Source organism: Podarcis gaigeae (assembly GCF_964106915.1).
Source record: "Podarcis gaigeae genome assembly, chromosome: 2".
Classification (NCBI taxonomy): Eukaryota; Metazoa; Chordata; class Lepidosauria; order Squamata; family Lacertidae; genus Podarcis; species Podarcis gaigeae.
This window is the reverse complement of record NC_139679.1, coordinates 56,908,644-56,923,244: the sequence shown is the minus strand read 5'-3', so window position 1 is coordinate 56,923,244 and position 14,601 is coordinate 56,908,644. Positions and strand designations below refer to the sequence as shown.

At 44.7% G+C, this 14,601-nt stretch overlaps 1 protein-coding gene across 5 annotated transcripts in view; it reads right to left on the bottom strand.

The window, feature by feature from the left end:
* Window positions 1-14,601, bottom strand: part of SEPTIN8 (septin 8) — a gene marked incomplete at its 3' end in the record, with an annotated part of 50,884 nt that extends 36,283 nt beyond the window's left edge. For all 5 annotated transcript variants that reach the window (XR_014559704.1, XM_083720261.1, XM_083720262.1 and 2 more), the window contains exon 1: window positions 14,215-14,601. Coding sequence is in view for 4 of the 5 variants with exons in the window: in XM_083720261.1 (XP_083576387.1) it covers window positions 14,215-14,244 (30 nt within the window). The remainder of the gene's footprint in view (window positions 1-14,214) is intronic.

The following is a 14,601-nucleotide window of genomic DNA, read 5'->3' as shown; positions in this document are numbered from 1 at the left end:
CTTTAAAATATGTTTGTGGGAGGGGGAGCTATTAGGCTATTTGGGTTTTTTGCTATTATATTATGTAGTTTGTGTTTTCTATTTGCATTTTTATGTTGTAAACTGCTTTGCGGCCTTTGGGTGAAGGGTGGTTTATAAATTTAATAAATAAATAAAAATGAAACATACAGCGGTACCTCGGAAGTCAAATGGAATCCGTTCCGGAAGTCTGTCTGACTTCCAAAACATTTGGAAACCAAGGTGCGGCTTCTGATTGGCTGCAGCAAGCTCCTGCAGCCAATGGAAAGCTGTGGAAGCCGCTTCGGACATTCGGGTTCCAAAGAACGTTCGCAAACCGGAACACCCACTTCTAGGTTTGCGGCGTACGGGAGCCAAAATGTCTGCCTCGCAAGGCCTTCGGGATCCAAGGTACGACTGTACTTTCAGCAGAGTGAAATCAAGGACCCATCAGAATACAGTTTCAAAAACAGGGTATGATATAGTTCTTGAAGTGAAAGACTTGCTACAGCTGCAGAAAGGCTGCTTCCACTGCCCCCCCCCCCAGTCCACGAGGTGAGGGAACTCATCGAGGAAGGGTGGGTTGCCTTGGCCCTACTCAAGAATCATAGACTTGCTAGGCTACATTGGGGTGAGCATGTGCAACACACACAATTTTTTATTTTAAGAAACCTGCTGGCATCAATAAATATATGATGTTCAGAACTGATTGTGAAGCAAGTGCATTTACTGTTGTCAAGCTTTTATAGAGGTGTCAAGAATGCCTTTATGCAGGGGTAGGAAGCCTTCATGGTTGTCAAATCAACTTTGTTTTCTATTAGAACTACCAGCAAAAGCCACATGGTTAAAAATTTTTAAATAACAGGGTGCCTCTGACTTGGCATTCCAAGCCTAGGAAATTTGTTTTTCAACATCAGAACTGATCTGAATTGAGGGCACAGTCCTTTCACACAAATATCTATTCCTGGTTATTTTTCTACTTTCAACAGCCTAATTTAGATAGAGGGGAGTTATTTCGTTGTTGCTAATGTTTGAACAGCTGGGAGTCAGGAAAAACCCTTGCTGATCTAATGGAAATACACCAGTAGATCCCAATCTGTTGTGTGCCAACCGCTACCTTAATATACCACCAGGTTTGCATTATAAATATTTTTCAGAACAAACCTCATGCACAGTTGCCTGAGCACCTACAAAGGGGAAAGCCCTCTGTCATACCAGCTAAGGACACAAGGGGAAGCCAGTTTCTGCCTTTCAATGTGAAAAAAGGCTGCAAAGACTGCGCCTATGAGCAGAGAGTCTGAGCACCACTTCCAGACATTGGACTAAGGCACTGGAAAAACTATATACTCAGGGGGAAATTAAGGATCTCCTCCAGTCCCACAACATCTGCAAAGCAGGAGAGAAACTACTTCAGTCATTCCGCATTTCCTTCTGTGGCACATGCCTCAAACACTCTGATTCTGTTCCAAAGGAATGGCATTGATTTAAATAGGACTTCTTTGCTTCCTGAATGAAAGGTTTTAACAGCTTAGCAAACTATCCCATCCTGTGGCTCAGTGGGATAATACAGACCCTGATAAAAAAAAAGAGTACAGGATTAGGATAAATTGGGTATTTTGTACAGTAATTGGGCAAAAGATATTGTCACTGGTTAAGCAGTCACATCATAATCCAAGCCAGGAGTTGAGAGACAGAAACAGACACACACACACACACACACACACAGAGAGAGAGAGAGAGAGAGAGAGAGAGAGAGAGGGTGGTGGGGAGGAAGAATAGTTTGAGAACTGTTTCACAAAGCAGGGTGTGGGTAAGCAGAGCAGAAATATATCTCATAAGAAGGACTGTTGCATGCAGCTACTGAGGAATTTGGGTGGCCTGGAGGCAATGGTTTGTATTAATTACATGCAGCTATGTATGCTAATTAGCTCTGGTCCTCTGGCCCACATGAATTGCCAAATGTGACCTTTATATTGGTAGGCCATTCAATGGCCCTCTAAAGTTATTACAGCAGCTTGTTCAGTGAAATCCAAAGTTCCATTCATTTCGTACAGAACTCTTGTCAGAAACTAAGTAGGTATCAGCCATTTGGTGATGATGATGAAGCTGTTTAAGAATCAGTTCATTCACCATTCAGGAACAAACGCTTTCAAGCATCCAAAACCCAGACTGCATCTGTGCTAAACAACACTCGTAGCCAACTTGAGCAGATGGGGGGGGGGGGGACACACAGGAAGGGTAACATTCTCTTCAGCGCCTTCATTTGCAAGCTGCAGTACAATCCCAGAATGCAGATCAGGAATGAAGGAGGGAGAATCTTCCGAACTTTGTTGGGATGCTGCTTCTGTTGATCTGGAGTGCACAGCAACCAAACCTTTCAAGCTTTGTCTCAAGCTTCTGTAACAAACTGTACAACTTTCCAAATGGGTAAACCAGAGGTGGGTTTTGGGCAGCGTGACTGGTTCCGCCATACTGGGTACTGAGCCTAGGGGGCGCTGCAGGGTGCCATGACTATGATGTAGTGAAATGAGCAGAAAGGAAGGAGTGAGGCCGGGGGAGACGACTTTTGGCCTCTCATGATGTGCCGCTGAAAAGTGAAAGACCAAGGTCTGCCTCTAGGCAAACCACTTCAGAGTGTGTTGTTTATTGACTTCTCTGATTCTTCCACCACCCTTCTCCAGTCAATGCATCAACAGAAATTTCATACTCTTCTTGTACCTTTAACTACAGGCATCTGTGGGCAGATCCACACGACACTTTTTAAGCACACTTGAGGCACATTTAAAGCACATGGTTTTCACCAAAGAATCCTGGGATGTAACTTGTTGAGGATGCTGGTAACTATGTTCTGTGAGGAAAAAACTCCCATTCCCACAATTCCTTGGGGGAAGTCATGTGTTTTAACTGCACACTGAATGTTGCAAAAAGTTCACTAGGAATGTGAAGATAATGAACCTCTTTGTTGGTCCACCAAGCTCACAAGTTCCAACCCATTACTTTGCTGTTTCATTTTCCTTTAAGGGATCAAAAACAACAACCCCATCCTCATATTCTGCTGTATCCATTAGAACAGCAAACATTCAGAGGAAAATCTTTGCTTCTGCTCAGCAAAGCAAGAGCTTTATTAGCAATGTCACTCAGACCTTTTAGAAGCACTTCTCTGATGCTGACAAAATGGGGTTCTCTGGAAGGCAAAAATGACTTCTCCTCAACAGTCCCAGCATATTTATGGAAGGCAATTCAGTGGGCTGGGGCTCTTACCGAGCAAGCTGATCTTACATTTGAGCCTCTTTATCTAAATGCTGTTTCTGGACTCACCTTAAAAAGCAAACAATATATCACTTATCTTTGCTTAGGTATGTGCTGGATTGCTCAATCTTGAAGGATGATCAAGGTATTAAAAACTTACGTTGTGAAAGAAATAGCTGCTCAGTCCAGAAACACATGCTCTCCCAGTTGCCCATCCCATTCATTACAGCAGAGAGCTGCTCTCTCTTTCCCACACTGACAAACAGGACATTTGGTGAGCTTTTAATTTCAATAGCAGGCATGAATGCAAAGTAAAAAAACAAAACAAAAAACCTGTATTTGACTATAAAAGAAGAGGACAGTATTGTACACATCAATACAACACCAAAATACAAACTCATATTTCTAACTGGCCATGCTTGGATTACATTATGCCTTAAGTAGTTAAAAAACCCTTTGGAATTTTGCATTATTATATTTTCTGTACCTAAACAAAGGATAGACTTCAACTTCCTCCAAATTTGGGGAGGAGAGTTTTAATGGGATCTAAAAGGCTATGCATGGGATTTTGTTCATGTAGAAGTTTTTTGTGCCCCCCTTCTCACTACAGCCCCATGTGATCCTCAAGAAGGTGCCAGAGAAACCCCTCCAGAGGAGAACAGCAACACAGTGCAGAGAATTAAATGGGAGCAGGGCAAATATGAAACTCTCCCTGTGTGTATATATTGACATTTATGCAGGTCTCTTTTAACCCTGGCCTTTGTTCCCCCTGGCACAAATTGCAAGAGGTGCTAATTAATATCTCTAGAAGTTCTCTTGCCTGAATCACATTTTTACAGCAGTCAAATATCTCTACACTGCCCCCCTGCCAGAATCCTCTCCAATGTTTTCTAAAAGCATTCATGGTAAAACCTGACAGACATCTACAGATCAGAGTTATGGTACATCTTCCCTTCTCTAGACCAGGCAAATAAGCCAAAGATAAACAGATCAGGTCAAAACTCTAACCCCTGTCAATGTGTGCACACTGCAAGAATAGCCATCCAAGTATTTGTATAGATGGGTAAGGCTTCAGGAATGATGCTCCCCCACCCTACACAAAATGAAAGAATGTTGCACTTAATCAGGTTTTTCTGATCTGTTGCTGTATTTATACAAGGCAGCTTAATGTTGCGAGAGCACAAGGGAACAAAATTAGGGTTTGCTCTGGTCTAGTTCTCACTAAAGTGGTAAACCTGTCTTGGACCTGGGCCACTTCAGCAGGCAGGCTCTTTATTTATTTACCGTACAAGGAAGAAGGTTATACCAGCACTATTCCCCCTGTCATGTTCAGAGATTTGTTTTTGTTTTTATTTGGAGGAGCGGTTAAAAATGGGGGCCCTCCCATCTACAGCCCCAAGTGGCATAGGCCAGACACAGTTATACCAAATTAACTGGGCCTCTTATCACTGCTGCACAGAACACACTCCTGCAAACGTAAGTTGGACCTTGGAGAAGTCAGCGAAAAAACAGAGGGAAGCCATGAAACAAAAAAATGAAAGACATTTCCTCCAGAATGACCTTAAGGATGAGAAAGTTCATGATTTCAGCAGAACAAGAATTCCATTCCCCAAATGAGTACATGCTGGAAAAGATAAACAGCGTCTGGTTTGGAAAACGAAAGGCCACAGTCAGTTCTGTTAGCAAGCCCCTGCTCAGTCGCACTTTCAGAGGAGCTAAAGGCACCCTTCGCCACCAGTCTCAAAGCTCTTCGGCAACAGAATAACACAAGGATACACATTTGAAATCTAAATACTTCAAATCCTTAAGCTGTTGTTCATTCAAAACTCTTAAGACAAATCCTTGGAAATTTAGACATTTTTGCGCAAGGCCCACCATTCCAAGACATTCAAGGTGAGAGAGGGTTTATCCATGCAGAACTGTAGGGCAGGTCGGAGAAAAGCAGCAGCCCAAGGTAAGCACTGCGTTCAAGTGGGGACTCGGGTCCAAGACTAAACTATCCACTTATCACTGGTGCAAATGCGGAAGAGTGGTCCTGCCCTTCATCTCCTGTTCACTCAAGTTCTCTCCCAGACACAGGTTTAGACAAGTCTGCACTAGAATATAAATAAATATCTCCTGTTGCAGCCTAAGACAAAGGTTCTGTATGTACCCTGTATCAATTATGTAGGCTAAGGCTGCAATCATATACCAAGTTCCTTAGCAGTAAGCCACCCTGAACATGGCTAATGTGGATTTAATAACTACCTGTGTTGCTGATATTCTGGCGTTTTCCCTTTTAATCACAATGTCTGTTTCATAAGCAGTTCTGAAAAATCTTTGGAGTTAACACACCTTGGATATAAATATATTAAATGAATAAATTAAATAAAACATAGTCATTCAGATGTAGGTGATGTGTGCCTTAAATCCGCAGGGCGAGGCAGCGGAAAAAAAGGGGCCATGAATCCATAAATTCACTCATGCAGTGGTAAACATGATGCGTGCCAGTCTCGTCTCTCTTCTCCGCACCCTAAGTTTAGAGATAGGAAAGGAGCAGTTGAAAGGGCTTGCAAGTTGCATTGCATCAGTCACACCGCAGTTCTAAGGTTCTAGGACCGGGAGCGGCTGCCAAGACCATAATTGGTCCTGAAAGACCTACATTGGCTCCCAGTACGTTTCCGAGCACAATTCAAAGTGTTGGTGCTGACCTTTAAAGCCCTAAACAGCCCCGGCCCGGTATACCTAAAGGAGCATCTCCATCCCCATCATTCTGCCCAGACACTGAGGTCCAGCGCCGAGGGCCTTCTGGTGGTTCCCTCACTGTGAGAAGCAAAGCTACAGGGAACCAGGCAGAGAACCTTCTCAGTAGTGGCACCCACCCTGTGGAATGCCCTCCCACCAGATGTCAAAGAGAAAAACAACTACCAGACTTTTAGAAGACATCTGAAGGCAGCCGTGTTTAGGGAAGCTTTTAATGTGTGACATTTTAATGTATTTTTAATATTTGTTTGAAGCTGGCCAGAGTGGCTGGGGAAACCCAGCCAGATGGGCGGGGTACAAATAATAAATTATGATGATGATGATGATGATGATGATGATGATGACAACCTGGAAAGTGCTGTGCAACTGTAGGGATGATCCATGTCTGTGCTCCAACTCCCTGCTCAAGAAGAGGGTAGAACAGCCTTCACCATCCTAGTGATACCCAGATACTGTGATCTACAATTCCCATCTGTCCCTGCAAACACAACCCCATCCCTGCCCTCATGCTGCCCTTGGGAGGATGCACTAAGGGGCATCAGAGACAAGACAAGACAAGACAAGACCTGTACCCTTTGTAGGAGAAGTATAGGGTCCCAGCAACCATGGATTTTAATCTGGCTAAGGCACCAGCCTATGCATGCAGATCCATTCAGGGAAGCTGTCGGCCCAACAAATTAAATTAGTTGGATGGTGATTGGAGAACAGGCACTCTGGGGACATGACATATGGCACCTTTCCTAGAGAATATCTAAGGAGGCTCATGTCATCCCAATTCTACGGTGGTGGTGGGAAATCTAAGAACACAGCTCTGGCTCAACTCCCTTTCCCGCAAAGGAATTATTTGCCCTATATCATTTTGTGAGGTAGGAAACATCCCAAGCCGGCTCCAAGGCAATTCAAAAGGGAAATCACAGCCATCAACTTTCCCACAGCAGTCCTCCACAGAACATTTCACAGTTGTGGTCTGTTATGAAATGAGAGAGAGACACATGACCTCTTCTCACACTGTTGCCTCAGCTATTGGTAACATTTCTGAAATGTTTTTCTAACTCCTTTATTTGCCAAGAACACCCTATCATCTCAAGAGCTTTACATCAAACCTCAGCAGCTGAGGGTGAAGCATAAAACCATTAGCACAGGGGGGGGAGGGGGAGCCCAGCAGAACAAGCCCAGCTCCCCAGATTGTGCCACATCAGTTGTCAGCTTCTTATAATAGTTCCTTCCATCGCACTTTGCATTTAGCAACGTGGGGGTGAGGGGGGTAGAGAGAGGAGAGGGGCTGGCTTGTTTTAAACATAGTGTGGGAAGTGAAGGCAGCTTCCCAAAGAAAAATGAAAAACAAACCCCAAACCCATACAATCTAATGTGGGACAAAGGTTTAGAAATGTCAACAGTTGACAAGGAAGAGTGACATGCTTCATAAGGGTGTCCAATCCAACGAACATCTGTTGTGTGTATTAAGGGCATCAGGCACACAATATAGCTATCTCAAAGTGAACAACCCAGAACACACAAACCCAGAACAAAATCCCCAATGTGAACTATGAAAGAAACACCAAGAAGGCACTTCACACATGCGCAGAAGGGTCGCTAAATATCCCGAAGCCCAACTATAGCCCTGCAGGGCAGAGCTTAAACACAAGCTGCTGGCTCAAGGGAAAAAAATTATGCTCCTAGTTGCTCCCATCAAGCTGTAAGGAGAAAGGGACCAAGATGAGTTGCAGAGAAGCAGCAGAGATACTCTCTTCATATCACACTTAAATTACAATTATGTTTAATAGATGCATTCCACACTTCCAGTTCTGCAACCATGAATAATGGCTTAATAATGAGACCTTAACTACTGGGTGTTTGTGTGAGATGGAGTCCTTATTCATCAGGATTCCATATGACATTGGCTTTTAGGTCATGCAGGGTTTCTGTGGGAGTGCTGGAAGTATTGAGAATCAAATGTTATTCCAACCACAGCTTTGGATTCAATGATCACTACTGGTATTTAAAAAGGAAGCTCAGAACTCCCCCATAGAAGTAACATAATGGCCTGGTTCTGACAATCATTTCTCAGCTTAAACAAGGCAATATATGCACAAGCCCTTTGCTCATGCTCTCATGGTCATTTTGCCACCTTTTCACTCCTTGGCATACACTGTGCAGTAAGCTGGGAAGTTTTCAGCTAACCATACCTTCTCATTCCATCCAAACTGGGAAACTATGGTTACCTGGTTTCAGAGCTAGACAGAGTTTTAAACCAGCTATTGCAATGAAGATGAAAACATTCAAAATGTGAAATCCTAAGTCTGCAGTCCTACACACACTTAACTTGGAGCAAGTCCCACTGAATTCAATGGGGCTTACTTCTGTATAGAAATGTAGGCTTGCACTGTAATTCCTGTAGGGTCAGAGCAGGTGTGCAGTTGTGAAGTAGCTATTCAACCATGTTTTATGAGCACCAAATCAACTCTTTGCCCTCCCTTTTGGCATCACAGGATAGGAAAGTGATTCAGCACCTAAAGTCGGCCAACGTAATGGGCAGCCAAACTGTATGTATGGATGCTAACTTTCTATTGACTTCCATGGAGGTCCTTAGAGCTTGCTTCCAAGTATGCACAGGAATGCAGCCTTAGATTTCATTTAGTGTATATTGTATATCTTCAGGGGCACCAAGTTACCCAGCAGATATCGGTTATCAGCCCTGAGAATGTAACAAAACTAAAGAATCCATGTCTGTGCCACTATTGGGCAGAGATTTATATTTTATCCTCTCAACAAAACCCTGTAGGATGGATTAAGTTGAGAGATCGTGACTTGCTCAGGGCCACCTAGCAAGCTTCATGGTTGTGCAGGGATGGATGTTCAGTTTGGCTACATCTCTAATTAAATTAGGATTGATCTGCCCTTCCAGAGGCCATCATTAAGGTCACAGGCAGACGGAACACACTGATGCTCCAGCAAAATCTTACATAACAACTGGGGCTGGCAGGGGGTGGGGGTGGTATTCACATTCCATTGTCTTACACAAACATACCCGAAATTTATGATAGTGAAAAACAAACCGTTCTGAACAATATTTTAAATTTAATTTTCAACATGCAGAATAATTACCACAATATATTTCATAATAACTAAACACCAAGCTCCTCTTGCTTGACAGAGGGCCTTTCTAAGGTACAGGGGAATGGCACTTGATGTTCAAACGAGTATTGGTCCTTGGAAAAAGTAATGGAGGGGGGTGGGAGCAGAAGCCAGGTTGCTGAATCCAGTATCACCAGACACCCAGTTTTGAATCAAAAAATGTTTTCCAAGGATAGATTGTGCAGCACTCAGATAAATGGGTCACAGCCCAGTTCATTTCATGTGTTACTTTCTCCCCATAGCCAGAGCTGTGTAAGGGCTTGAAACTAATGCAGAATGCTCAACATTTTTGTTCAGAGATCTGAGAAGGGAAGGAGGAGATGTTACAGGAGGGATGCACTCAAACCATGGAGAGAAAAAAATTTCTATATATTATGTTAGCTCAAACTACGACAACTTGAGCTTGGGAAGTTAAGCTAGTCTGGATACATGAAAATGAAAGGTGTTGGTCATCACTGTAATTCCTCCTGAATAACTCTACAGTAACATATAAGCTTTTGAACACCGCCAATGGCAGCTTTAAACCTACACAAATCCCATCCAGCTTGGCTTCTGGTAGCAATTATACAGCATATACTGCCTGCACCATTCACCTAATAGAAACAACGTTTTCGATTTCTTGACACCACACAAAAGCAAAAACCTGAGCAGCGCTTACTTTTGTGCTTTGTTTTGCATTCTGAGTGGTTCAAACATTATCACGGGAACAATTTTCCTCCGAGCTAATTACTCTCAATAGAAACACAAGTAACCACTGAGAACAAGTTTCTGGCAAGGTTTCAAGGCACTGGCGCTGGAAGGGAATACAAATGACTTGAGCTTGCTGTTTTAGCAAAAGCCTCAACTCGGTTTATTTTTATTCCCATTGTATCAATGCGTACATGGATGTGCTTTCAACACTAACAACAAACAGCAGAACTTTTAAGTTATTCCTCCCCTCAAAAAAATTGGCATTACAATTATTTGGCATTTATGCTATAACTAGTGAAATTCCATCGTTATGATGGACTGAGGAGGGGGTCCACGTTGCAGGCACTTCAAGATGCGCAATTTGGCTGTGTGCATAGACAGAGGAAATCCTATTAATCCCACAGTGCCTGTTCCAGTATCAAGTTTTGCCCTCCTGCCATGATGTACCCAAGAATGGCAGTTTATGCTCCTGCGCATAACTGCATGGTTTCATTCTCACTGTGGATTGTCCTCCTCTGTGGACTGTTTCAAACTCTCTCTTTTGCAAACTGCATGCAGACTGCAACCAACAGTGTGGTATGTACACGTGCATTTCATTGCACACACATGGGCAAGTACAGTTTCCGTAACATGTGTGAATGCAATCAGTGAAGCGGACATGTGGTCATCACATGATACTCCTCCCCCCCCCCTCACAGGGAAGAGCTTTCCATTCAGGAGGAAATGCTGCAAGCCCTGTTGATTCAGGCTGCTTAACGCATCACATTAACTGTGCGCTTGCTTTAAGAGACTCTCCCACTTTGATTTTCCCCCACACTAAAACTCCACGGAAGATCCCGATATACCTCTTGTCCTCTGGCATTTATAGGCACCACCATTTAGCTCAGCTTACTGGACTGGAGTGTTTCTCTCTTGGGTATGAACCCAATTTCCATCATTCCACATGCGGAGTGCTCTACCCAGGGAGGCTCGCCGGGCGCTTTTGTGACATATCTTTAGGCACCAGGCAAAAACATTCCTGTTCTCTCAGGCCTTTGGCTAATTAAACAATCTATGGCCTTTTAAACTGTGTGTGCATGCGCGGTTTTATGGTTTCTGTTTGTTACTGTGTTGTGTGTTTTTGTGTTTTTACATTATATAACCCACCCTGTGATCCTCCGATGAAGGGCAGTATAGATGTGTAATAAATAAATAAATAAATTTCACTCTAGCACCCATTACAATGCCTCTCCCCCCTTTTTGATTTCCCCCTATGAGGCGTCAACTATCAGGCTTTGTACACACCGTACCTTTAAAGCACATTCTTGCCCTCAAAGATTTCTGGGCACAGGAGTTTGCCCTTCACAGAGTTACAATTCCCAGAAACTCCTAACAAACTTAACCCTTAACAGTGGCAGCAGCAGTGCACAAGCTCAACTGTCATATATACCAGCCGCAGTTGCCCCATCTATTTTGCACATGCAAATGTCGCCGCACACCATCCATCGGTTTTGAATGTTCCACTGACTACCCTATTAACAAGGGTTCCAGCTAATGGGATGGCTGCTATGCCAGCAGAAATACACCTCTGAATATTACCCTGCATTCATTTAAAGAATTCGCATCTTCAGAAAATCCCAGTGCAGGAGTTAGCCAACCCTGAGTTGGTTCCTTTCATAACACAGAGTTCCACTTGACTTTTGCCATAGGCTGCAACACAATAAATAAACCTACAGATGGCCAGAGAAAATGCTTGTCTGAATTAGCACAAGCTAAAAGCCAGGAAGGAAACAATATAATTGTTCAAATGAGCAGTTAGAAACCCATAGATGCAAGGCAGTATCAGATCGTTTTAACTAGCCTGTGCCTTTCATAGAGTGCGATGAGATTACACAATGTATACAGTTATATGTACACAATGTATATATAAGAGCAGCTGTACATTTTGTAATTGTTTCATTTTTTCTTAACAGGAGGTTCCTGCAGACCCAACATAAATATACAAAACACTTCCCAAACTTTCCATCTGACATTTCAAACACACTACAAGGCACAGTCTTAGTTTGTGCCTCATAAATGTGCATTTAAATGATGTTGCCATTCAGAGACACCCACAGTGTTGGCTTAGAAAGCCATTCCTTGGCTTCTGTCTTGTTTAGATGCCAACATTTACACAATTAAGGATTTGCAATGGCCAGAGACATCTGGCAACTCAAACAAAACATTGGCTGTGTTCTAGACAGGATAATGGCACACACAGAGGTTTGACAATCAGCCTTCAAAAAAGAAATTATTCTGAAAGAAAAAAAATTGTTGTTTGTTTTAGTAAGCATACTAAGGCATACATAAAACTAGTATATCCCAGGGTTTTATGGGGAAGAAGATATTTCATTCTTTCACAGAGCTAGATAAAAAGTGTCTGAAAGAGACAGCACAGAATGGTTAAATGCATAATGGACATGAAATTTCATTCATGCATGTTGCGCGAATGCATATCACAGACTTGGGGAATTCAAGGCTGATAGAGGGTTGGACTATTAGCTGAACTGTGTTTGCATACTCTCACGTCCAAGATAATGTGATATATATATATGTGCAGCGTCAACATCACATATGGGACTTCCAACAGACAGTTCACATTTCTATAATCAACTTATGTCATTTGGAAGATACTATTTAGCCTCAGTAGAAATGGTAGGTTCAGGCTCATAATTACAGCTGCTCATCATGACTGGAGTAAAAGCAGGGTTCGAAATTAGCAGGGAGCCAGGTGCATTTCACGCATAAAGATTCTTCATTTGCGAGCAGCTCAAAAAGTCTGGGTGCCATTTTTTTGCACCTGGCTGACACTCAAGATTTACTGAAATGTATGTGCTCTGATGCCTCAAAGTATATGTTAAGGACAGACAATATGTTAAGAGTACAGTAGAGTGTTTTGAAAACTGAAATATGTACCAGTATTTTTATTGTAAGCACCAAATTAAACGTGTGTTAACAATTTATGTTAGAAATGTGATATTAACAATATGTCACTTATGTGAATTGCATATTAGTTCGTGCTTATACAATAATAAATAAAAAGTGTTGCTGAACGGCAACTAGACATTCTGTTTTGGCGTCCACAACCCAGGAGCCATTTGGCTCCTAGCTTTTCTCTCCCAGTTTCTAACACAGAGTAAAAGCCACTAGCAAACAGAAAAGCTCACTTTTGCTTCTCTCTGTTATGCACTGCAAGTTTCGAGTTGCGTAAGTAATCGCAGCAATATATTGGCAGCCAACTATGTGGGTAATACTTCTGCTGAGCCTCTAACTTCCCCGCCCAGGAATTATTAAATCAAGGACAGGGAACCTGTGGTCCTCCTGACTCCAGCTCCCATGAGCCCTGATCATGAGCCACCATAGCAGGGTTTTTTGTTTTTTAAAAAGCATATCTGGAGGGCCAAAAGTTTCCCACTCCATTAAGATTAAATGCACCAAGAAGAATCCCCTTTGGGCGACAGCTGGTTCAGAATGAAAGAGGCTCATCACTTTGAGATCCTGCACACAACATCCACAAGAAACAGCCCTTGTTTTCAGTGCGACTTGCTCAGAGGTGAGCAGTGGGAGTCGAGTCCATGCAGACAGGCACAGGATCGAGCTGCAAGGACCCTTTTTTGAATTGCAGCTGCTGTTTCCATTCCTGAAGGCCAGCTGCCCATCTCCTGCCGCAGAGCCTAAACAAATACTGCAGGGCAGGGCAAAAAGTCCATCGGAATGGGAAGATCCCCGATAATTTGGAAAGAGAAATTCGGCTGGTGGGTCTTATCCGACTACCTACGACAGTCCACTCCTTGGGTGCAGGCCACATGTATTAAAACGCGGCGGCGGCGGCAGCCTTGGCGCCTGGTGCAGCTGTACAAAACCCATGGAGGATTTCCCCCCCCCCCCGAGACTGCAACTCTACCCAGAAATAAGCCCCACTGAATTCGGCGGGGCTTACCCCCCAGGTAAGAGGGGTGGGAAACGCAGCCTTAGCCCCCACGTTCCCACAGAGCCGCGCTCACTGAGGACTACAGGTCGCCCCCACTCCAGTCCCTCCATCGCCATCTATCCTGGCAGAAAGGCACAAGCCCCCTCCCTGCGCACCCCCCCCCCGCCAAACGCGTGTTTCGTGGCGGGGCTGGCAACCTGGTGAGTAAGTGACAACACGCCTGCCTGCTCCTTCCCCGGGAGATCCCTGATGTCCCAAGCTCAGCCCAATTCAGACAGGCAGCCCCCGCGCGGCCCGGAGTCCCGTCCCTAAACTCCCCCACGGCGAACCCTTTCCCACGGCGCAGCCCCCGCCAGCCGGGGTCTCTAAGCTCTTGGAGGGAGCGGCGTGCGCGCGGCGCCCCTGCCCTCCTGGCTAGAGACCAGGCTGCTGCTGCTGCGGCTGCTACTCACAGAGAAGCGCTCCAGCTCCGTGGCAGCCATGGCAGGGAGATCCGGGGGCCGAAGGGCGAAGGGGTTCCTGCTCCTGGGGCTCTAGGAAGCCGTCTTGCCGGGAACCTGCTCCTCTCCTCCTGCTCCTCCTCCCTGGGCTGAGGCAACTGAATGAATCCAATATGGCCACTTCCTGGAAACTCCCCCTTCTCCGGCTGGGGAGGACGCGGGACGTCGCCCTCGCCCGGGGCGCCGCAGGGCGGCGAGGAGCTGGCGGAACCGGGGAGCCCGCTCGTCCCACGGAGCCTCGACGCCCAGCCCGTCCGGCAGGAGAACGCCCCGCGAGTGGCAAGGGGGAAGGCGGCGGCGGCGCCGAACTGCAGCTGCCCGGCGTGCGCGGTCCGGAGA